Raw genomic sequence first — 25,546 nt, 5'->3', positions numbered from 1 at the left:
AACTTTACTGTTGATCGCTTGCAACGTTACAAGTACTCTTGCTTGCTACGTTACTACTACTCTCACTAGCATCATTACTGCTACCCCAGCTCGCAACATACTGCTCTCTTCTTATCGCTTGTTCACTGATTGGCACCACTCTGTCTCCACGTGGCTGGGACAGATAACTTGGGAGAATAGTCCTCTCAGGGCTAAACGAAGAAACCATGGATTGCTATGAATATCCACGACTAGAGCCAACAGAATCCGAATACACGGATATGACACGCAAAATGAAACATAACCTGTTTTCCGAAAAGGATGAGAACTACTTCGAACAAACCAGAACCAACAACGTTACTGATAATGCATTGTCCTTGTGAGTAGCAGAGTTAGTAGGATCGAATTCGTGCCCACACTAGGTGCCGAGTTCGATTACTGTCCATGACGTCATGAATTTAATGGGCATTTGCAGAACTTGACAGTTATTCGAGCGAGGGTAGAGTTTATTTTCTCCCGGATATTCGAGATTTTTTACCAGGGAAATCTATCTTTGAACAAACGCAATTTATAGAGAATATTCACAAAGAAATGTGGCCTCTGTTGCCTCCTAAAACACTGCTGGAAAGCAAATTGTTATGATTTTTTTCTTCATCCAGTGAAGCCTCGAAAATGCTGCAGGTACCCCAATATTTGTAAAACGACTCCAGATCGGAGACTTATTAAAAATTCAAGCCTATTATTTAAAATATCCTCCATAAGCGGATTGTCAACCAAAGCCACATCACATACACTGAACTCTTCCAAAGAAATGATAAATTTTATTTTGAACAGTGACTTTGGCGATTTTGTCGTCAGAGACGCTGTTCACAATGAAATTTCATGAAAACTATTTTGTTCTGTTAATTTTGTCTAGCAGGGTATATTCAGCATTTGATTTAACTATCTGTTACCCCATTTTCACTCTAACTGGATTATATGAAGTTACTTTGGAATGACTATTATAAAAGCGAGATGTACGGATCCGAGAGCAGAAAGTAGTTTTAAATGATCCGCACAATACCGATTACAGTACTTTCAAATTGTATGCAGAATCCAAACGCTAGAAACCTGGGCTCCTGATCATCGGGTAAAATTGAAATTATATAGAAAGCAGATTGCGAAGAGTATTCAGCATGCATTTGTTTTGATAAGCATGCTGAATGCCAACTGATTATGATAGCAAAGACATTACGGAGCAAATACTTGCTGAAGTTCCAAAGCAATATCTCAGACCGCGTCATAAAAACAAAATAAACCTTTAAAATTGGTGCGAAGTAGCTTTTACCAATGCCGATAAAGAAAACAGTTAAGCTTTGAACCTGTACTCTAGGTTCCATCCATCAACAACCTAATTCAATATAAAAGGCATAAGATAAAAGTTTGACAAATTAGAGGAATAGACAAAAAAATTCTCATGCATACCGTTGGCCCCCTATCACAAAGGTACTAGCAATCGACTTATCTGGAAAAAAGATTGGGTATATTTACCACTAAACGGTAAATATCTAACTCTTCCAATTTTAACGAAGAATGGATAAGAAATATCTTCTCAAAAGGAAGATCTAACGCCCTTATAGCGACTTTCTCCCAAGCCACTGCAGGATATGTCAACTCTTTTCATCAAATCAAAGCCGCACTACACAATATTTTTGCCTATAATGAACAATTTAATCTGTTTTAACTCCAATCAGCAGTAAATGGATGACGCAACAGTGCAACTGAATCCAATGGAATCAGTTCTGTAAAGCTAAAATATCTAAACAATACTGTACAGCCTTGAAATTAATATTAATTTTCTATTAACGGATTTTTGTTGAAGGTATATATGCATCTTCCTGGGATTACTCCATTATTTTAGCCTTTCACACAAAAAAATATTTAATGTACGCCAAACACGAACTGAAAAAATCTAATAACCATTTCGTAAACAAAGAAAAATAAATTGATCAGATCTGCAGAACAAGAAAGTGGGACCTCCAGTGATCCTACTATAACGCGTTCACGTTGGACGATTTATATATAGAGAAACGATTATGTAGTTTCCTACTTATAACGCGGTTGTGCTATAAGCAGAGTGCTACATGGCCATTTATCATAGTGAATTTCAAAAATAACATAATTTTTCAGTAAGAGATCAGAATATATTTATAACGAGTAGCGTAGTAAGAGGTATCGTAATTTTTGAAAGTTTGGTTTGGCTTTTTGAATATGATAAGCCATCCCCTGGAAAATTACGAGGAGCAGTGATTGATAGACCTTTTTCCCCTTCTACACGTTGCTTTCTTTGCAGTGATTGGAAGTTCCGACCTCTTCAGTATACGCTACTCGTTTCAGTTCGTTAGCGTTTTTATTCGCAATTTTCTATAGATTTGGAATAAAAGTTTATTTTCTTCTTCTTCAAGAGGAGTGTTTCCATTTACAATGGGTTTCCTCAGCCTACAGGTTATTTTTGGTAGGAATTTTTTCGCTCCATAAAGTGTGGGTCAATGTGTCTTGGGCGGGTCAGTCTCGGGCTGTCATGCACTCCCGTACTCCATCCATCCAAGTCCTCCTAAGTCTTCCTCTTCTTCTGATCTTCAAGGAGGTGTCCAATCCAGGATAGCCTTCGGATATCTGGTTTCTTGCTTCCATTTTACATTTCCATACCATGTTAAACGCTTTTCTTTGATAGTGTAAATAATTTTCTTTTTCACTTCCATTTTCTCTCTAATGTCTTCATTCCGTTTTCTATCTCTTGTAGATGTTCTTGCTGAGCGTCTCCAAAAATCCATTTCTGTGGAGGGCAAGTCGATTTCCCCTCGCATATTCAACATCCAGGTTTCCGCTCCATACAATAGAAGACTTTGTACAATCGTTTCTTTGTTTTATTTTGAATATTTTCTACTCCCTAGAACAGAATTTAACATGACAAAAACCTTCCTCCCGTCTGCAATTCTCTTATTGATCTTTGTTTGGGATGATTGATCGTTTTGTAAGGTTGATTTCAAACATTTGAGTTTAACGACTTGTTTGATTTTAAAACCTGCAATATTAAGAATGTGTCCTGATCCGGAAGACAGTATTTCCGTCTTGCTAAAATTGATTTTTAGACCCCATCGTTTGTATTCCTCAAACAAATGACGACATTCATAGCGTGCATCTTCTAAGTCTTATATATTAACGACCTGATCGGATGAAAAAGGAAATTTTGAATATGGGTGTTCTTATTAATCGGCAATCGAATTTTATTGACCAGGATCTCAATCAGATATCGATATAAATATTGTAAAATGTTGGTGACATGCAATAGCCTTGTAATAAGCATTTTGAAGTGTGGAATTCAGGTTACAATGTTGATCCCACTTTAATTCTGCATCTATGTTCCTGTAAATTGTCTTAGTAATGTTAATCAGTTGTCCATCAATATCTGCTCTTTCAGTGCTTCCCATAGTTTTCTTGGAACACTGTAATATGCCTCTTCAAGGTCTATGAAAATGAAAGGTTTCGTTTCCTTTCGATTGGCTCTTTTCAAGGATCTCTCGTACTGTTCAGAAATGGTCTATTCATGACAACCCTAAAAGTTTATTTCCCCTTTTAATTAGCTGGATATCAAAGTAACATTTGGGCGGAGCTAAGCCTGTGCGTCCTTGCAATCATGCCATGCTTCTCCAACCATTGCCCGAAAGGTGTACCATATTATCAAGGTTAACTGACAGTTTTTGCTTTACATTTTTTTGTATCTGTGCAATGTTGTAACTATAGCAATCATAAAGTTTTAGTAGAAAGATTTGAAAAATTAAATAGGGAAACAAATTTCTGAAGGCCAATGCTGTAGATGTAAGAGATTATATTTGTTTTTGTACCAACAGTTCAATGTTCATTTCCTGTACTGCTCTCAATTGAACAATATATAAAGAAATGATAAAAATTGTACCACGTAAAAATGCAAACCTAAGAAAATTGTGTAACTTCTGAAAAAAAGATGTTTGGGGAATATATTTTTTTATTTACATTTTTAATTAAAATATGCAACACATACATGGATCAACTTCTTCACATCTTCAGAGGAATCTTGCAATCGGGAAAATTCCATCAATTTCGAGATCTTATCATATGAAGACTATCCCAAAAAGTCAAGAAAACTAAATTTTGTATCTAAATAAAGTATATATACAAAGTAAATTACGATAAAAAAACTTGGTCCATGAGGCTGTCAGACATTCTCTCAGATATCCCAGACAAGCTGTACTTGCTACGTGGAGTTTAAAACGCTGAGGGAACTGATATTCGGGTGACACTCAAGTCAAGTGGACCCAATTTCTGCGAGGTCTGGACAGTCTGTGACATCCAAATCCTCAGGTTTGCACCTTTACGAATGCACAAGTACATGGTCGGTGACCACCCAGGTGTGAACCAACATAAGCAGGGGTCGAGGTGTGGCACCCGCACAACATGAAAGAATGCCATCCCTCTATGTTACCAGGCAGTACTAGGTGGTAGATGACTCATCAACCGATGCAATTTCACCACTTTGCTTATTGGAGGCTTGAAGTGGTGGAACTCATGTTTAGTCTCTTGAGCTAAGTTCCGGTCAACCCTTCCCCATCTCTTCCATCACACAGTATGGTTTACGACTTTTGAGATTATGATGAACATCGTGGCGAGACACAATGTTCCTTATATTTCGAAGGTACAGCTCTAAAACGGTGTTCGCATGCCGGCCTCTAGTTAGTACCCTGGACCGAAACTATTGTTAACTCTCAAGGCTGCTTCCGGATCAGCTAGTGTATAATCTTGCTACCTCTACTCTGCCAGATAGTGTGACTGGAGGGAGTCCGAGTAGTGTGTATGTGCGGAGCATTGCCGATGCCACGAGCATTTTCAAGGATCTGGGTATATTCTTACCATGTGTACGCCCTATCCAAAAATTTCATTACTTCCTACAGCATGTCCCACTCACTTTTTTCTTACTATTGAATACACCATGAATTGTCAAACTAATAGAGCAAGCTTATCTGCGAAAAGATCTAAACCTCACAAACACTTCCTAATTCATTTTACAAATATACGTGGTCTCAATTCTAATCTCAATGATGTCCATTTCCACTTGCAGTCTGCCAAACCCCATGTAATTTCTCTGAGAGAATCTCAGTTATCGGTTGTTTCAACTACTGCTCATCTCAGATGCCCAAATTATTCGCTCTGATTCCTTTCGCCTTAAAGTTGGTACTTCTGCATATCCGTTCTGGTATTCTCTGTTAGAGACTTGGAAATTTGGAATCTCCTCTCTTTGATCTTTTCTTGCTTAAAATCTCTCTACCTCATTGTGTCAAATCCACATGTTGTCTGTACCGTTCTCCGAACTCCACTAATCACTTGGGGCTCTTTGGCTTCCTCTGTTTGCAAAGACTTTCTCCAGTCGAACTTCCCTATCAGTGAGGTAATTTTCCTTGGTGATTTTAATGTTCACAACTCCAACTGGCTTCCATTTTCGAGTCACAGCGACCCAGCTGGTCAAGATGTTGCGGCTTTTGCAATTACTAATGACCTTGCACAGATTGTTCATTTACCTACAAGAAAACCGGACAATCCTAACCATACAGCCAACACGCTTGATCTTTTTCTCACAAACAATCCTTCTAAGTATACGGTCCGAGTGAAAGGTCCTTTAAGCACTTCAGATCACAAATCGGCGATCTGTCTCTTCACCAATGGAGCCATTATCTCATTGCTATTTTAACCTCGTGTTGTTTGGCATTACAAGAATGCAAAATGGGATGACCTGCGATATTTCTTTTCTTCTTTTCCTTGCTCCGATTACTGTTTCAAAACTTCTGATGTCAACGTCTGCTCAGATCGTGTCAGTGAAATTATTCTTGAAGGAATGGAATCCTTTATCCCACAGTCCACTTTAAAATCTCGTCCTTTATATAAACCTTGGTTTTCCAATAAATGTGCTAAGGCTGTTCACGAGAAGAATGTTGTCTATCATAATTGGTTTGTTTCTAATTCTTCAGTTTCATTTTCTGCCTACACCAAAGCTTGCAAATATTGTAAAGCAGTTATTAATCAGTCAAAACTGGAGTTCAAACAGGCTAAGAGTAGGAAACTTGTTTCTTGCTTTAATATTAATCTAGCATTGTGGTCTCTTGCCTAAGCTATTGGCGGCCATCTTTCCGCATCTCTGCTCCAACCCCTGTCCAAACAAGATGGTTCTGTTGTCATTTCAACCAAGGATAAACCTGACCTGCTAACATCCCATTTTTCTTCCAACTCCTGTATTAATGACCTCGGTAAACCACCTCCCATCACTCCCAACACGCTCTATTCAATGCCTCCTGTGGACTTTCGTCAAAGGAATTTTGACGAATCTTGATGCTAAAATAGGTTTAGGTCCCGATGGTATTTCTCCACTTGTTCTTCAGAACTTACTCCTGTTCTTTTCCACTTTCTTATTCCATAGGTGTTTTTCCTTCTGCTTGGAAATTTGCTCATATTCATCGATTTCCTAAAAAGGGTGACGAATCCCTCCGATCCAATTATCGTCCCATTGCAATTACTTCTACTCTTTCTAAAGTAATGGAGAGAAATCAATTAACCACCAACTTTTAAACTACTTAGAAACCTTTCATCTGATCAACGATCGCCAGTGTGGATTCCTTCAGTGTCGATCCACTGGTGATATTCTGGCTTATGTTACCCATTTATGGACTAATTCAATGGAAAGGTTCGGTGAAATAGAAGTATTTGCTCTTGTCATCTCAAAGTCTTTCGATCGTGTTCGGCGTAAAGGTCTTCTAAACCAGCTGCCATCTTATGGGATGCCAACTGTTTTTTGTAATTGGTTATCCAGTTTTTTCTCTGATCGCTCACTGAGGGTGATGGCTCTGTCATCTAACTTCTCCACTAAGGCCTGTGTCCCCAAGGTTCAGTTCTTTACCCCACTCTTTTCGTCTGGTATATTAATGCGCTTCTTCCACTGACCGGAAATCCTATCCATAGTTTTGCCGATGATAGTACATTGCATTCCACTTTCCATTTTGAGAAACCTTGCCCTGCTCAATCAGCTTCAAATTCTTGAAAATTTGCTACCGAATCCTTAAATTCCAATCTTCAGGTAATTTTCCAGCGAGGCAAAGAAAACTTAGTCGATTTCCACACTTCTAAAACTCAGTCTTTTCTTATATCGCGCAAAAAGGATTCTTCTGCTGCTATACTTAACTTTGGTGACAGTCCGATTTCTAGGCAAAATGATCTCTTTTGGGGATTACCCTGATTGCTAATCTCTTGGCACAAGCACATTACAAATATTGCTTCCTCTGTATCTAAAAAACTTAGTTTTCTCTTTCGCTCTCGGCGTTACTTTTCTTCCAAACTGCTGCTCACTCTATAAATCGGAAATCCTCCAAGGCATGGGATATTGTTCCCACATCTGTGGCGGTGCCCCGAAAACCTCGGAGACTTCGAGGTTCCGTTCAGAAGCGGGTAGTTAAGTTAATTAATGACTCATCTCTGAGTCCCTCCACTGTCTCATACACTAGTGGTCTCAAACTGCATGCGTGCCGAATGCACCATCTGAAAGCAGCTTCGGGCCGGAATTTTTTTTAATAAAATGAAAGTGAATATATTGCACCGTACTTACCCCTAATGTATGGATACCACCCCATTATCACCTGGTGTTACGCGTGAGTAAGTTTATAATAAGTTTGGAAATTTTACTTTTAAAATTTAATTTTCCTCGAACATGGTTTCATTGAAAATTAATTTCAATAATGTTCAATTGTGTTTTCTACGATGTTTTTCTCTATACTTACTTTTTATTTCTCAAACTTATATTTTTCTCCTTCTCTCCCTGGCTAAAATTATGAGACTTTCTTTCGGTTAAATTTTTTTTCTATTTTCTTTAGAGGCCCAATAACTTAAATATTTATCAAAACATACGTAAAGAATAATAACGCAAAGGAAAAAAATTCAAATTTATATATATTTTCTATTTGAAATCTAAAGATTGTTACCCGCAAGAAATTTCTGTTGGTTACACTTTGTAATTCAAACGTATTGACAGCTAAATATTAAATTTTGAGACTTGACATTTATTTTAAATAATTCTAATATGTTGAATTAACCACTGAATAACTTATACTAAAAATAAACAAATTATGAAAACTTTCCAAGTGGGACAAAACTTGAGAATAAATAATGACAACCTATTCTGTTTTTATTTATTAAATTTTTCTTCGACACATACAGAAAAAATACACGTTTGTAAATAATTATAATCGTCTTTATTTCTTACTACTTGACGGCGTTTCGATTCTGATAAAGTTTGTAGTCTTGGAGTAAAATTGCTAAAAACCATCTTAATCACGGGTTGTTGATGCTCATCGGTCAATCGGATTCTTTTCTTAGACTTATTAATTTTCAACGGGGAAAAAAAAACTGTTCACATATAAATGTATTCCCAAACAAAGCGAAATTCGTAACTGAGACTATATATATCTCTTGACAAGTACAGTCAGTCCTCGTATAGCACGATAGTTGCGTTCCTAGAAACCCTCGTGCAATGCAAAATCGTGCAATATAAACAACAGGCCCTATGGGAAAAGTGGGGTTAGGTGCCGACCACCCAAGTTTGAACACACATTTGGAACCAAAACATTACCAAACACAATAAATAATCGGGTAATTTTAATCGTTATAAAATACTTACGTATTTTATAACGATTAAAATACGTAATAAAAATAATATATTATAATAAAGTATTTTTAGTATTTTTTAATAATAAAAAAGTATTTTATACGAATAAAATACGTATTTTATTCGTAAAAAAATTATTATATTAAATAAAATAGTCGTAATAAAATACTTACGTATTTTATAATACGTAATACGTAAGTCGTAATAAAATATTGCTAATGCTTTTGCTTCTATCGTAAGCAAACTTGCTTTTTGTTTGATTTTCTATCCAAAGAGATGACAGCCGTTCCATCTCTTCCAATTCTTTGTCTTAATCTAATGGATTTTAATTACACTGAGTTGTTCCCACTATGAAAGTTGTTTTTATTTTATCTGCATTCTTTGTAATTCTCGGCGTTGCCTCATTTAGGTCTGTAGCACGTGCAATATCACATGGTCTTTCATTTCGCTCAAAGAGTTTCACAATTTCATATTTTTTCTCTATCGACAGAAGCGGAATGGCCATAAGCCTTACGGGGGAAACCACGGTGGGCCGGAGGCCGGTGTGATTTTGGCCATAAACCGTAGTATGAGGCCACTATAAATTTCCCCGGGTAAGAATTTTTGAGCCAGTCCGCCTCTGTTTATCCATATTGCTTTTTTTTCTCTCTCTGAATCTGCAGTGTCTTCGCCAGGACGCTTCCTTTTCACACCTTTTAAGTATTTTACTAATTTTTAGGGAATAAATCACAATTACAAAACGAGGAGGCACGCTTGATACACATAAACAAAGCTGCGCGCGTGTAGCAACTGAATAAACAACACTGTAAAGCCCGAGATACACTATTAACACCTCACATTTTACTAAAGCACATTTCTAGGGGTTACTACCATAAAACAATAAAAACATTTTCCAGTTGCGTTTCTACTAGTGGAATCTGTTATAAACTGGTAGTAAACTCGATCTAATTGCATTTGCGATTATATCGATAGCTGGAATTGTGTTGGTTTTTACGTTATTATGGTGAAATGTGTTTCCCCTTCACTGATATAAAACACATAAATACATTTTCAGACTCTCCTTCATTCCTATCGTGTTGCGTTCAGTTGGGGTGATTCTGCGTTCGACTGCCATTTCTTGTAAACACAAAGGCGAATCGTGTATAAGCGAATTCGTTTTATATAAGATATCGTTCCCCTATTTATAAATCGTGTATGATCGAATTCGTGTAATGCAAACACGTGTTATATGAGGACTGACTATACGAATAAAACTTAATCAAATCTGTATCTTCAAATAAGATTTATATCTCACTGTAAATTAATTAGCTCCATTTGTAGATTTTCTGGTGCGTTATTCACGTTCTTTTTTAATGGTCATGAAAATAATGTAACACCGGACTCCAAATCATTCTTCAAATTCTTGTCGTAATAATGCTATTTTTCTTGCATATTATTGAGATTTTTCATTTGAAATAATAGGGCAGGATTTAAGATGTAGGAAACGAACGAAATTGATTACATTTGTGTTTCCCATAATTGAAATTTAACTTTAAAATCTTTAATTATAAAAGCTTAATACAAGCATACATGTCAGGATAAGTTTATTCTTTCCTTTCAGCTCTTTATTGAGAATATTTAAATGGCAGGTGAAGTCAACAAGAAATGCTAAACCTCTTATCCCTGAATCATTATGTAGCCCGTCGATGGTTTTGTTTTTTTGTGTCATGAAAATTGATTTCATTTTTTAAATTAAAAAACATTTTAATAGAGCTCCTCGAATTAACCACCTCACCTAGTTATAATAAATAATTTCTCCGTACTCATTTTCAATTTCTTCAAGCAATTCAACAAATTCTCGATGATTCAGAGCTCGTCCACGGATAAAGTTTACTGTTTTCATAATATTATCCATCTGCAAACTTTTGGCAAAAAGTGCTTCTTGATAAATAATGAAATGTATGGTGCAAAAATTATTCTGAAATTTTTTTCTTTCACTATATTCTTAATTTTACCGCTACTCCATTTTTTTTTTTTTTTTTTTTTTTTTTTACGAACCATAGCAGCTGCACTATCACTTGCAAATCCAACCATTTTTTCCCAAGTTAATTTATATTTATCTATTACAGTTTTTCTTTTAGAAAAAAAATATCGTGTGCACCAGTTTTTCCTTTCATTGGAATTATTTCAAATAATTCCTCAATTACTTCAAATTCATCAGTAACACCTCGTACGAAAACGCCAAGTTGTTCTATATCTGTGATATCAGTACTCTCATCAACTGTTATTGAGAATGCTGCAAAATCTATACTTTTTTTCTTTTAACTGACGTCGTAGATCACTAGTTCGTGAGTACGTTCCGCTACCGTGTTGGCTGACAAACTAATGTTTTTAAATAATTGTTGTTTGTCAGGGCAAAGTTCAGACTTAATCAAACAATCTTTAAGGAATTCGCCATCAGTAAATGGTTTTGCAATGATGTGCGCGAGAGCAAAACTTGCGTGAATTGTTGCTTCACTGGATTTATTTGCTTCAGTAAAAAAAAAAAAATAATAATAATTGTCGTTGTAAGCCAGAGTTCAGAAGCTGTAAATTTTCTTCCCTCAATTTGCCTTCCAACATTTCAAATTTTTCTTTGATTCATTTCGTAAGGGCGACGTAAATTGTATTCTTTTGGAACTGATATTTCCTTATTACAAATGAAACATACAATTTTATTGCGCACAACACCACACAATCTGTGGTGTTGTGCGCAATAAAACACCACAAATCACTCTTAATTAAAATAAGTATTATAATTTTATTTACAACTTGAATTTAACAAGATGAATTTTCGAATGAAAACAACACTCAAAAGTTATGCACAATTCTAAACAATAAGTATTGATATAATGTAGAATCTACATTACATCATATCAATACCTATCGTTTAATCTACATTGTAGATCTAAGTACAAGCACAAATAAACAGGTTTTATAAGCCGTACGTTAGTTTGTCTCCCTCTATACAGCAATATGAACTGCGCAGCTGTGCATCCAGCTAACCAACTAGTGACTGACTCAAGGAAAATATATATCAGAAGTACCAACTCAATAGAAAAAATCGGAAGCACCAGAATACTCAAGCGCCACCAACTGTCTGCTGGCGAGCTAAATTTACTGATTGTACCCACGTGGGAAGTTCTCCCACTTTACCCCAGTCACGTGGCCTGGCATACAAGCATACAGTAACAAAGACAAAGCCCCAACCTATTCATTCTCTCTTTTTCCTTCAATAGCATTCGCGCGCACATAAGCTCAGTCCATATCTTTGTCTCTAAAACTATAAGCACTGTATTTACAACAGATGCATAATTGAAATGTATTCGCGGGCCGTGTAAAATTGCTTCGGAGGCGGGATGCGGCCCGCCAGTTTGAGACCACTGTCATAGACGTACTGTTTCTGCTGCATGCCTTTTCTACAGATACTTCCATGGGCACTGTTCTTCTGAGTTGGCTTCTATAATTACCGCTCTTTCAAAATAGTCCGAACACGTGCCACCACCGGCCATTTACTGTCCAACTTCACAGAACCAACTTTTCAACTTTCTCGTTTATTCATTCAACGGCTGTTTTCTGGAACAACCTTCCTTCATACGTATTTCCTGAAAATTAATCTAGAGAAATTGAAGCCCAATGTCAACCAAAATCTTCTTTCATCTTCTCAACCTCCAACCCAAGCACGGTACTAAGTACTATAGGTTCTAATACCTCTCGTGTTTGGGGTTACCTTAAAAAAAAAAAAAAACTAAGGAAAATTTCCACTAAGTTGCCAAAAAATCAGAAACCTTCTGCAATTGGTATTAATAGATATATAATCATAAGTTGAGAATGAAAGTTGCCACATGGCATGAACAAAAGTATATATCTGATACATGCTATACTTTTACACTTTCCAGGGTCCGCATAGACGATCCAAGCATGGCAAGTCAGGTGATCATTCCGAATTGTAAAAAGCTGTTTTTCTTGGATCCCGTTTAGCAGGAGTCACAATTCAGAAAACAAGTTACTAATGCGTTGGAATCAATTATCTCAAATGCATACAGTGAGTGGAAAAGAAAAGCAACTTTAATTGGAATACATGGGACACAAATTCTGTAGTCTAAGAGAGAGACCACAGAAATTTTAAGCGAAATGTGTCAATTGAAGGCCCAGTGCAGAAACTGTCTGAAAAATAAAAAAAATTAATCGAATAAAATGACCCATTTCCAATCGAAACTTGCCGTGTGAAATTAAGGATGGGAGATTTGATTGGTATGCGCATATATGAAAGCGACTTCTTTCTTGCAAAGATCGAGCGATTTAACTTGTTCTCATTGCTATCACTGGAGAGATGAGGTGCAGTAAAACATGTCTGCTGAGTGTCGATTTACACTTTTTGCTTTAGCACCAATAGTAGTGTGAAGGAATGGCTCAAACATCATACAGCCAGATCGAGGTGGCAGTATGATATTCTGATAGTTTCTCTTGCTAAGAACTAGGTCTAGTCAAATTGTTAGCAAGCGATATAAACTTAAATATAGGGTTTTTTCCTCGTTTCGAACAAGCTTCTCGCTGCAGTCCCTCAGTGTTGCACCTATTGCTTTAAGATTTCTAATAATGGTAAAACCCTGTATGAGAGATTCGAAACTTAGTTTCAGTTTCGAACTATTATAATAAGTTTCTGTGGACATTCGTACAGCCAGCAGAACCGAACATGAATGATGCAATACAAGTAGCACCGTTCAAGAATATATCACACAAAAGTAACAAAGCTTTGAGTCAAACTACCATCTTGCGATAAAAAAAATTTCTTAAAGAATGTGGACATTAAAAGACCTTTATACATATTTTCTTAAATAGAAGAAACTTTTATGAACTATTCAGAAGGTATTCAACTAAAATACGAAATATGCTGAAGGAACATGTGTACAACACATGTCTAGAGAATAATGTCAAAAACTTATTTACTATATTACCTGCTATGAGGATTAATTTGAATTTAATCTAAACAAAGCTTCGGCCAAAATAGAATACACTTTTTCCAGAAGTAAAACTTCCTCAGAAATTTTCTTAAAACAGTGGAAGCTTTAACAATGTAGTCAAGGGAATTCTCATCGGCCAAGGGGTTTTACCTATCATCAGTAGAATAAAACGGTGATTAAAGCCTTTGCAAGAGGAAGCTAGAAGCTCATGCAAATTGGTCAATTCTCATTCAGGACAGCTGGTAATTCACAATATTCTGAAATATACTTGCTGTAATGCTTGTGGTAAGAAGTTCAAAGGAACAAGAATTGCATTCGCCTCTTCAAAACAGGGAGAATTGCATTGCAAGAATTGCATTCGCCTCTTCAAAAAACCGTTTAGGGAGAGACATTTCATTTGTAAAACTTGTTGGAAGTTTTCTTGCAACACATCTGAGAGAATGTTATCAGGAGAAATCTTTCAGCTGTTCAAATCTGATAAAATAAAATTCTCAGCATTGGAAGACATAACAATAATCTCCAAGTTTGCTTAATTGAGAAACTTGTCTAACTGCTGGTCGCATTTCTCACGAAAGATAAATTTCAAAAACATCTCAGTTCACACCAGGGGAAAAACATTTCGGTCATCCGAGCTGTGATAAGGCCTCAGAGAGAGAAAGAAATGCTTACAAACCAAAACTTTCAGTTCTGGAACTTGCCAGAAGACGTTCTCACGGAGAGGACAACTTGCAACACATCTCATTATTCTCATTATTGGTAGTGGAGAAAAACCTTTCAATTTTCATACCCGTGAGAAGAAGTTCAAGAACTGAAGACCTCAAACCCATCGCAGAGTTCATACTGGAGAAAAATCTTTCAGCTGTCCAACCTGTGAGAAGTTCTCAAGGAGAGGATACAGCCAAACCCATGTGTTCAGCTTTAATACCTCCGAAATCCTTTAATACCTCCAAAAACACGCCTGGTTGGGTAGGAAACAGAGTTTAACAACGAAACAAGTGATTTTAAGATTGCATCGTGCTGAAAAAGTGGGCGAATTCGGACAGAGCCTCGAGTACTTGAAAAACTTTGAAGGGAGTGAAAGTATTAAGTACCTTGTTGGAATAGCGATATACTAGTGTTACAATAGCTGCATATTAAACCTTTCTTTTACTGATCAGTGCAGAACAAACTGGTTTGAAATGTCTAGTGAATACAATCAAAATTACAGCAGCAATCCAAAGAGAATATCTGAGTTCAACAATTAGGTGATACCGATGGAAACTTGAACGCTCGTTTTTTTTTTTTTTTTTTGTTTTTGATAACTGGTTTTTATTTATTTAAGATGAGATTCTTGATTTTAATAAAAACTGTTAAAAAACAAATATTCGACACCCAGTCAGTTAATTGCTAATTAATCTAAAGAACCACCAGCTGTTTTTCGATTCCCTTAGTCGAAAAACAGCTGATTTCATCTGTATTCCTCCCTCACACGTAAACTGGTGTATCGAATATGGTTTAAATTTACATTTCTAACTCCCAGAATATGAAGGTTTGGAGACGATTTTCTTGATTTTAATAAAAACAGTTAAACGAACGCACGCAATTTAAAGTACACTACTGCTATTTAGAGATATGCAACGATATTGCTGAGATCGTGTTTTTCCTTCCAGATACATAGATTTTTGGCGAGAAATGCGAGCAGGAGGTCTGACCTATGGTGTGGGAATTTATGTATATTTTTGAAAAGTAAGGCCACTATTTGATGAGAATAGTATTTTCTTCTACACTACGTTATTCAGTTCAACGAAATCTCTCAATAACGTATTATTGTTTTATTCGCATCGTTTTAATTAATTTCGGAGTTCAATGGAAACGTTTATTGTTGTTTTTATTAAATTCAAGGTTTAGTTAACGGTGAAGAGTCCCAGAAAATGGTACACTGTTTGCTCTATTGTAGGCCTATATACAATTTATAACAGGTTAACATTGATAAAATACAAGGATCATATGAATCTTTAAGAATGATAAAAAAAACACCCAGGAATTCTGGACCATTTAGAGATTCGTGCAGACGTATCAGAGGTCCTAACGTGTGGCAGTTGAACACATCCCACACTACCGACCATCCACCTGCCTGAACATTTCATTGTTCACATGACTGGTGCAGAGCTTCGTGCGGTTTCCTCCAGATACGCATCCTCTCGTTCGCTCGAAATAACTGGGAACAGGACTCGTCGGACCAGGAGACCCACCTCCAAGGTGCAGTGCCGATGTTCTTTCATCCAGTTAAGGTGTAGAGTCCTGTGTTTTGGCATTAGCAATGGGATTCTGATTGGGCAGCAGCTAATGATCATCTGAATGTCTTGGTGGAGACGTTTCTGGCACCGACCTCATTGAAGCTGGCGTTGATTTCGAACTGGGGTAATAATGCAATTTCTGTGCCACCTTCGCGATTAATACGTCAGTCAGCCGCTCTCATCCCTCTTTCGAAGTGGATTAACCCACTAGGTTAATCCATATTGACATCGGATTACCGTCTACGTGAATGAAGTGTACCTATATACTTGCCAAGCAGCGTGTTCATCCACTAGTGAGAGAGGTGACAGCGTTGTGTTAGCCAGGAACGAGATATTCCGTCCTTGTAGGGTATTTTGGTGAAACAGATGCGTAGTATCAAACAAGTAACTAGCGGCAATATTTTGCAAAATATTGAGAGAATATTTTCCTAGTAATCCACTCGAATATGCATATTCTCAGACTAAACTTTCAATGCTAAAATCGAACGTCTTTTCTGTTTTCTCAGGTACACCTCTATCCAAATTGCACAGATGCGTTCCAGCAGAATAATGCGTCGTGCCCCGTTGCAATACTGTTCGAGATCTGATTTTTTTCCCAGCACGAAAGTGACTGCCAGATGCTAGATATTGTAGTTGCTGCTAGATATTGTAGTAGCTTTCTCGCCAGTTGTAAGCACCCACTTTAATTTTAAGAGGCGCTCTTCTCCCTTGTTTCGGCTCACCAATTTTATGCGACCGGTTTTCTTATTTAGTTCCCTTCTTACGTTAATTTTTGGGAGAATGCCTATTTTAACAGGTAAATCTTGTTATCCTTTTGGGCCAATGACTGTTTCAGAAAATTTAAGGATTACTATTATTCTTAGCTAGAATCTGAGTGAGCCAATGAACAAAACACAGGATAAATTTAACATGTTTAATTATAGAAACTTGACTTAGATACATACAAAGATTTATCAACAAAATCTTTTCATATTAGGGAAGTTCTCTCTGGGAAAAACAATTACAATAATTCTACAGAGTATTCGTCTTTTCAAAACGAACTAAGAGTTCCATTACAACCTTCAACTTGTTATTCCAGCTATTTCTTAAGCTAGACAAATTAATCGTACTTAGGATTTCAGAATGCTTCTCCTTTCCATTTAGGATGACTAGTAACAATAACACAAAACAATACTTACAATAAGTTTTACTTCTCAGTGTTTTAGGATCAGCTCCTTGACCTTCCCGCACTTTCTGTGACTACTTCCACATCTAATATCCGGCTTTTAATTCCGAAATTCCCTTCGACCCAATTCGACTACTCTTGGCTGCTTTTAACTCCGAATAACCCCTTTTCTTTAGCTGGCAAATTTTCCTTTCCGAAATCCAGCAAAATCTCGCCGCTTCCCGACGAACTTTTATCTCCAATAATTCCAGGACCATGCTTACTAAGACAAGACTACCATCCAGAATTACTTTTTTTTTTTTCTCTTCTTCTTCTTCTTCTTCTTCTTCTTCTTCTTCTTCCTCCTCCTCCTCCTCCTCCTCCTCCTCCTCCTGTAACACCACCTGTATAACTTCCCGACTTCTATCACGATATTACTTTACCATAGGATATTGAAACTCGTCTTTATATACCCGCTATGTTTCCCGGCATATCTGAAATTGACTGAGCCCCCCCTCTGTTAAGTTGAAATGTTCACCGTAATTTCGCGTATCATGGACTGGCTCGTGAATTTCCATAGTAACTAACAACTATTCTTACTGCGTGTATAAGCGATCGTTCCCCGAGTGCTTTTTTTATTATTTTATTTTTTTATTTTTTATTTTTTTGTTTTTTTAAAGTAAGCCTTAAGATGAATCCCATTGAACATTCCCGGGATTAACTTTATTGGCAAATTCAGAATTTCAATTCTCGGCCATCGATAATCCGTGATATAGATTGCGGAAGGGTACCCTCTTTCATCTTCCATGGAGAAAGAAATTTTCAGTTTAATATTTAATGTCTTGTCTGTTAGTGAATCCAGAATATCAAGAATTGTTATTATTATTTTTTTCTTATGCACAGACTGCATAATTATGACAGAATATCTTCGAATTTCTCGTATGAAATCGAAATCGTGTTGTGTTTGCCTTTTTCTTTATATTTTATTTATTTCGTCCTTATTCTGTGAACAGTAATCCCTGACTCCTAAGCTGAAAACAAAAAAATATAGATTCTTCATTTTTCCATCTTATGCTATCGTGATATCAAAACATAGCCCACACCAATAATGCCCCGACAGCCCACAAAATACTTTGAGTTAATCAATTCATTTAAGAGATTTTATTGTAACTCTGCCTGAAGTCATTGGTAAGATCACTTCTGCACATTAATAAGTGTTGACAGCACAATGACAGGTCTAGATTAAAATTTCTGGATAAGGTAAGAGAGAACTGTGTATTTCTTTTTTATCAGTTTTTATGTGGTTGAATGAGTACAGACTACGTTATGAGAACGTTGAAACAAATTTAAACGAAAATTCTTTTAAATATATAAAAATAATGTACTGTGTTATCCTTTTTAAAAGTAACGCAAAGAATTTTCACTCAGTGGCCAAAATATTAGAAACCTTTTGCATTTGCTCTCAATACATGTCGAATTTAAGTTAGGAGATTATACATTTACACATGATATGACCAAAAGTTTTTTATTATCTGGAAAATACTGTAAGTTTCCTGGAGTTTCTTACTCAATACAGTCATCAGCAAGACAGGTTCTTTCAATTTTCAGAAAGTTGTCCTTGAAGCGTGATTAGCAGGAGGGGAAATTGCGAAAAAGTAAATCACTAACGTGTTAGAATAAGTTATGTCAAAAGTGTGCAAAGATTGGAAGAAAAAAGGAAAATGCAGCTCTAAAATGAACGAATACAGCGGAAAGTTGATACTTTAAGGATGCGGTCACAGAAGTTTAATACCAATTGTGCATCACAATAGAGTCCAGTTGGTTACGAATTACCGAGAAATTCAATTTGGGCAAAGAAATGCCGATTTCCAATGAACTATGCACAGGGTTTTGAGAAATTTTGGATTTTTTAGTTTTGTGTTCACAGAAAAGCACATGCTATATTTAAAAATTGAAACAAATATTTTACTTGAGCAGTGCCACCAACGCAAAGACTGAACCGTCCAATTGTCAAAAAAAAAAAAAAAAAAAAAAGATAGTGTGGTATAACGAGGGAAAATGTAATTTTTTTTTTAAACAATCTTAGTGTGAAACAATGGCGTGTGCCTCGTATATCCGAGCATCCAGACTTAATTGTCCACCACTCAAAGAATGTAGATAGATTATAATATTCGTTATTTTCTGTTGCTACGAACTGCCACAAGTAATAAAAATAATAACAATATCTTTTTTTTTTTTTTTTTTTTTTTGTCGAATCTGACGAACTTCATCCTGTATTGCTTGACTTTTAACATTATTGCAGTGAATTGTTTTAGTGCAATTGCACAGCTATGCACATTGCAAATATTATAACTGAATAGTCCCAGGGACATTACCGGTATTTTAAATATCTACCCTGGCTGCTTAATTTTTCAGATCTGAATCCAGTTGAGGATGTCTGGAATTGTGGGAATGGGCATGTCAACTTCGCAGTATTGTGTCAATCACAGTACAGCAGCTGACAAGTGTCCTAATGGAAGAATGGGCAAATCTGCTGCTACACGTCAAAAACGTTTAGGGCAATATTTGGCACAAGGTTTACGGACAGTATTTCGAGAAAAAGGTGACTGTAACTAGGTATTGTATAAAGGTTTCAAAATTTTTGGACACTGAGTATATATTTGATTACTGATCATGGTATTTATGACTTTACCGTTTATTTTAGGGAACATGTGACATATGAATAGAAAACAGAGTAAAGGTGAGCACTCTTAATAGAAAGAACTAAATATCAAAAGAATTTGAATCACAACTCAATTATCAGTTTTAAAGGATTCAGTTGGAAAAAATTTAAAACAGATTGAAAATTTCTGCTAATCGAAAACTCGATATAATATGAAATGGCAAACCGGAAACTACATGCTGAGAATCTGCTTTCCTAACTCTAACAAGGTTTGTATGAAGATTTTTTCTGCACATTGGCACAACAGCATGACTTAACAGGAAAAATAAATGAAATGTTGTGTGTAGAATCCAACAGGAATATTGCACAAAAGAAATAAAAAAAAACTTTATAAGTCATACTACCATTAGATTATCATTAAATTACATCATAATGATTGTGATCGGAAAAAAAGGCCTTAACACATCATATACAGACCGTAAGGAAAGATGTTTCATTTGTGAGCTCATGTGGAAGAAAATCTCATAGTTCAGATAATACATTCATGAGATTTTCACCTGACCAACCAGTGCTTAGTAATTCTCAGTAAGAGGAAGCCTTAAAAGTTATCTTAAACGTCACTTTGCAGAAAAACACTTCAGGTGTCCAAATCCCATTAAACATTACTCACGTGTAAACAAGATACCATAGCATATCTCCGAGTTCATAGTGGGAAAAAACAGTTTGGCTCTTCAACTAATAAGTTTTCACAAAGAAAAATGCCGGAAAAATCACCTGATGATGAATTTAAGGACAAAGCGTTATCTGCCCAACCTGGAAGAGAAGTTTGCAAAAGACAGGGAAACTCAGAAAACATTTCAGGATTCATGATGGAGAAAAACCTTTCAGCTGTCCAAAATGTCAGATGAAGTTCTCACAGTCAGGGAATCTCAGACGCCATATCAGAATTCATACTGGAAAAAAGTCTTTCAGCTGTCCAAACTGTGAAAAGAAGTTCTCACGTAAAGCCAGCCTGCAATATCATCTCAGAATTCATACCGGAGAAAAACCTTTCACGTGTCCAACATGTCAGAAGAAGTTCTCCCAGTCTGCGAGCCTCAGAGCCCATGTGGGAATTCATACTGGAGAAAAGCCTTTCAGCTGTCCAAACTGTGAAAAGAAGTTCTCACGTAAAGCCGACCTGCAATATCATCTCAGAATTCATACCGGAGAAAAACCTTTCACGTGTCCAACATGTCAGAAGAAGTTCTCCCAGTCTGCGAGCCTCAGAGCCCATGTGGGAATTCATACTGGAGAAAAGCCTTTCAGCTGTCCAAACTGTGAAAAGAAGTTCTCACGTAAAGCCGACCTGCAATATCATCTCAGAATTCATACTGGACAAAAACCTTTCAGCTGTCCAATCTGTGAAAAAAAGTTCTCATATAAAACCAACTTGCAATGTCACCTAAGAATTCATACCGGAGAAAAACCTTTCACGTGTGCAACATGTGAGAAGACGTTCTCCCAGTCAGCGGGCCTCAGAGCCCATGTCAGAATTCATACTGGAGAAAAGCCTTTCAGCTGTCCAAACTGTGACAAGAAGTTCTCAAGAAAATCCACCCTGCAATATCATCTGAGAAACCATACTGGAGAAAAACCTTTCACCTGTCCAACATGTCAGATGAAGTTCTCAGATAAATGCAGCCTGCAAGGTCATCTCGCAATTCATAGTGGAGAAAAACCTTTCAAATGTCCAAACTGTGAGAAGAAATTCTCAAGGAGTTGTTATCTCCAAAACCATCTCAAAATTCATACTGGAGAAAAGCGTTTCGGCTGTACAATCTGTGAGAAGAAATTCTCAAGGAGAGAACACCTCAAAACCCATCTCAGAGTTCATACTGGAGAAAAACCTTTCAGCTGTCAAACATGTCAGATGAAGTACTCAGATAAAAGAAGCCTGCAAGGTCATCTCGCAATTCATAGTGGAGAAAAACCTTTCAAATGTCCAAACTGTGAGAAGAAATTCTCAAGGAGTTGTTACCTCCAAAACCATCTCAAAATTCATACTGGAGAAAAGCGTTTCGGCTGTACAATCTGTGAGAAGAAATTCTCAAGGAGAGAACACCTCAAAACCCATCTCAGAGTTCATACAGGAGATAAACCTTTCAGCTGTCCAACTTGTGTCCAAGGCAAGGAATTCTCCTGGGTATAATGTTGTGGTGGAGGTTTCCCCACGTGTAAGGAGATACCTTTTAAAATATTCAAGAGTGTTTTTGAATTGGAGCTCACACCGTCTTCGGGAGTTGTGGACACCGACACAATGTTACAAATGTATGGCGTATGGCCATGTTGCCCGGTACTGTGATGCGGGCGAGTTCTGCAGTCACTGTGCCGGGAGTGGTCATACCTTTAAGTCTTGTACGCAAAGAGCGGATGCTCCAAAATGTGTAAATTGCTGGAGGAGGAAGGTGCCTTCTGCACATGGTGCTAATGATCGAACTTGTCCAGAATATTTAAAGGCGGTAGATACTTTAAAGAGAAGAACTGAACAAGATTAGTTGGTATCATGTCGGGGTACCCCTTTTCCAGTAATTGTAGGAAGACTTCTCCCGGTTGGTGGCTGGGGGTCGTCGGTCACAGTAATGTCAGTGTTGGTGTTCATGGGGACTGGACCGGTGTGAGTAATGTATGATTAATTGTTAAAATGAAATTGAAAGATCAATTGTTATAATGAAATTGTAAGATCAATTGTTATTATTATTTAGTCTGACAGATACCAGACTGTGTTTCACTAGATAGGGCAACCTACCTCCTCGTGGTGGGGACGGAAACTCGTGGTGGGGGCGGAGATGCCGACTCCACCACGAGGCTAAAGGTTGTGCTATCTTTGATTTTTGTCATTAGTCAAGTTAGACTTTTGTAATTGTTTGATGTTTTTGTTAATTTGATTGACCAAGGTTGTTAACAAATAAAACAGTTATGATTGTAAGTGGCAGATGAGCTACGGCTCAGGTGGCCAATTGATTTAGCTTGATTAATGAATGTCCAACTTGTGAGAACAAGTTCTCAAACAGAGGAAACCTTACAATACACCTCAGAATTCATACTGGAGAAAAACCGTTCAGCTGTCCGACCTGTGAGAAGAAGTTCATAGATAGCGGAGACCTCGCAAAACACCGCAGAACTCATACTGGACAAAAACCTTTCAGCTGTCCAAACTGTGAAAAGAAGTTCTCACGTAAAGCCGACCTGCAATATCATCTCAGAATTCATACTGGACAAAAACCTTTCAGCTGTCCAATCTGTGAAAAAAAGTTCTCATATAAATTCAACTTGCAATGTCACCTAAGAATTCATACCGGAGAAAAACCTTTCACGTGTGCAACATGTGAAAAGACGTTCTCCCAGTCAGCGGGCCTCAGAGCCCATGTCAGAATTCATACTGGAGAAAAGCGTTTCGGCTGTACAATCTGTGAGAAGAAATTCTCAAGGAGAGAACACCTCAAAACCCATCTCAGAGTTCATACTGGAGAAAACCCTTTCAGCTGTCCAACATGTCAGATGAAGTACTCAGATAAAAGAAGCCTGCAAGGTCATCTCGCAATTCATAGTGAAGAAAAACCTTTCAAATGTCCAAACTGTGAGAAGTTCTCAAGGAAACAAGAACTGAAAACCCATCGCAGGGTTCATACTGGAGAAAAACCTTTCAACTCTCCAACTTGTGGGATGAGGTTCCCATACAGATCAACCCTAAAGACACACCTCAGAATTCATGTCACAGAAAAAGCTTTCAGCTGTAATGTCTGTGAAAAAAGTTGTATACGAGAGTAGGCCTCCAATCCCATCTGAGAATTCATACTGGAGAAAAACCTTTTTGTTGCCCAACCTGTGAGAAGGAGAGATCGCTTCCAAACCCATTTGGGAATTCATACTGGAGAAAAACCTTTTTGTTGCCCAACCTGTGAGAGGAAGTTCTCAAGGAAACAGCACCTCCAAGACCATCTCACAGTTCGTAATGGAGAAAAACCTTTCAGCTGCCCAACCTGTCGGAAGAAGTTTTCGCTGAAAAGTCGCCTCGAATACCACCTTAGAATTCATACAGGAGAAAAACCTTTCAGTTGTCCAACCTTTGAGAAAAAGTTCTCAGTGAAGGTACACCTCGAAACCCATCTCAGAGTTCATACTGGGGAAAACCGTTTAGTTGCCCAACCTGCAAGAAGAAGTTCTCACAGAGTGCAAACCTTGCAACGCATCTCAGAATTCATAGTGGAAAAGAACGTTCCAACAAGTGAGAAGAAATTCTCACAGAGAAGAGTCTTGCAGCACACCTCAATATTCATTGTAGATAATATCTTTCAGCTCCACGACCTGTAAGCTTTCGGGTGGACAGCAGAACTACAAAACCATTTCAGAATTCATACTGGAGGAAATGCTTTCAGTTGTCCAACCTGTAAGAATTTCTCAAAGAGAGGAATCCTCACAACACACCTCAGATTTCATAGTGGAGTTAAGACTTTCTCCTATGAGAAGAAATTCTGAGAGAGAGAGAGAGAGAGAGAGATAGAGAGAGAGAGAGAGAGAGAGAGAGAGAGAGAGAGAGAGAGAGAGAGAGAGAGAGAGAGAGAGAGAGAGAGAGAATGCCTCCGAAACCATTTCAGAGATAAGACTTCAGAAAACTCTTTCAGCTGTCCAGCATATGAAAATTTCTGACATTGAGTACACCTTACAACACAGCTATAGTGGAATAAACCATTTTGCTGATAGTGGAGTAAACCATTCTGCTCATAGTTGAGTAACCCATTCTTCTCTCCTATCTGTGAGAAGTTCACAAGGACAGGAACCCTGAAAAGACACCTAATGATCCTTGAATAAACTTATTTCTGCTGTCCAACCTCTTAGAATGTCTCACAGACAGTAACGCAAAGACCAACTCAGATGCTGGTGAACAACCTTTCAGCTGCATCAACTTTTGATTTCTCACTAACACAATACCTTAAAATCCATCTCACAATTCATATTGTAAAATTCTTTCAGCTGAACAACCTGTTGGAAAACGTTTTTCCAGAATATGTCTACTCCAAAACCATTTCCCAATTTATACCGCAAAAAAACCCGTTCAGCTGTGAAACCTGCAATAGTGCCTCATGGACACAAAACCTCAAAGATCTACTCAGAATTCCTATTGAAGAAAAATGTTTCCGCTGTCTCACAATTCAGAAACTACTCATTGATTAAAATCCTCAAATACATTTTTATGGGTCATAATGGAAAAAAAAAAAGCCTTTCATTTGTCTAATCTGCGTAAAAAAGTTCTCAAAGGAAGGCACTTCAAAAATAATCTGAGAATACTTAATTATGAGAAATATCTTAGATATTTAACCGGACGTGGCACGTGTCCTCAAAAAGAAAGTTTGATAAGACATTTCCAAGTACATTCTAAGCAAACCTTTTCAGCTATACAATCTACAAGAAGATGATTTCAGATTGAGGAAAACTCAAAAACCATAAGTGTTTGAGAAAACTCAAAACCAATAAATAGCCTTGTACCTATTTGTTTTTGAGTCATACATGTTAACACGATTAAACAAAGAAATGAAGGTCACGTCATTGTACATATCGATAATAAAATTTCAAATGTGAAGTGTTCATTAAAAGAACCAATTTCTGTAGCAATTCTTAATTATCGGATCCTGCAGTTCTGAACCAAGTGAAGAAATTGCATTATAAATAGAACTAACAACCCATGTGTGGATTCATAATGAGAAAAACCCTTTCACCTGTCCAATTTTTCTTAAAATGTTTTCA

General features: G+C 37.1%; 1 protein-coding gene across 1 annotated transcript in view; it reads left to right on the top strand.

The window, feature by feature from the left end:
- Positions 1–206: 206 nt before the first annotated feature.
- LOC150079731 (uncharacterized) overlaps positions 207–25,546 on the top strand; it is a 66,092-nt gene continuing 40,752 nt past the window's right edge. The window contains exons 1-4 of the mRNA XM_090383199.1: positions 207–358; positions 20,624–21,923; positions 22,799–23,568; positions 23,638–24,111. Coding sequence (XP_090239325.1) covers positions 207–358; positions 20,624–21,923; positions 22,799–23,568; positions 23,638–24,111 — 2,696 coding nt within the window. The remainder of the gene's footprint in view (positions 359–20,623; positions 21,924–22,798; positions 23,569–23,637; positions 24,112–25,546) is intronic.

Source organism: Mastigoproctus giganteus, chromosome 10, assembly GCF_048544385.1.
Source record: "Mastigoproctus giganteus isolate SK-2022 chromosome 10, ASM4854438v1, whole genome shotgun sequence".
In the NCBI taxonomy this organism is placed as follows: domain Eukaryota; kingdom Metazoa; phylum Arthropoda; class Arachnida; order Uropygi; family Thelyphonidae; genus Mastigoproctus; species Mastigoproctus giganteus.
Note: the sequence above shows the minus strand (reverse complement) of the source record. Positions and strands in the feature narration are given on the sequence as shown.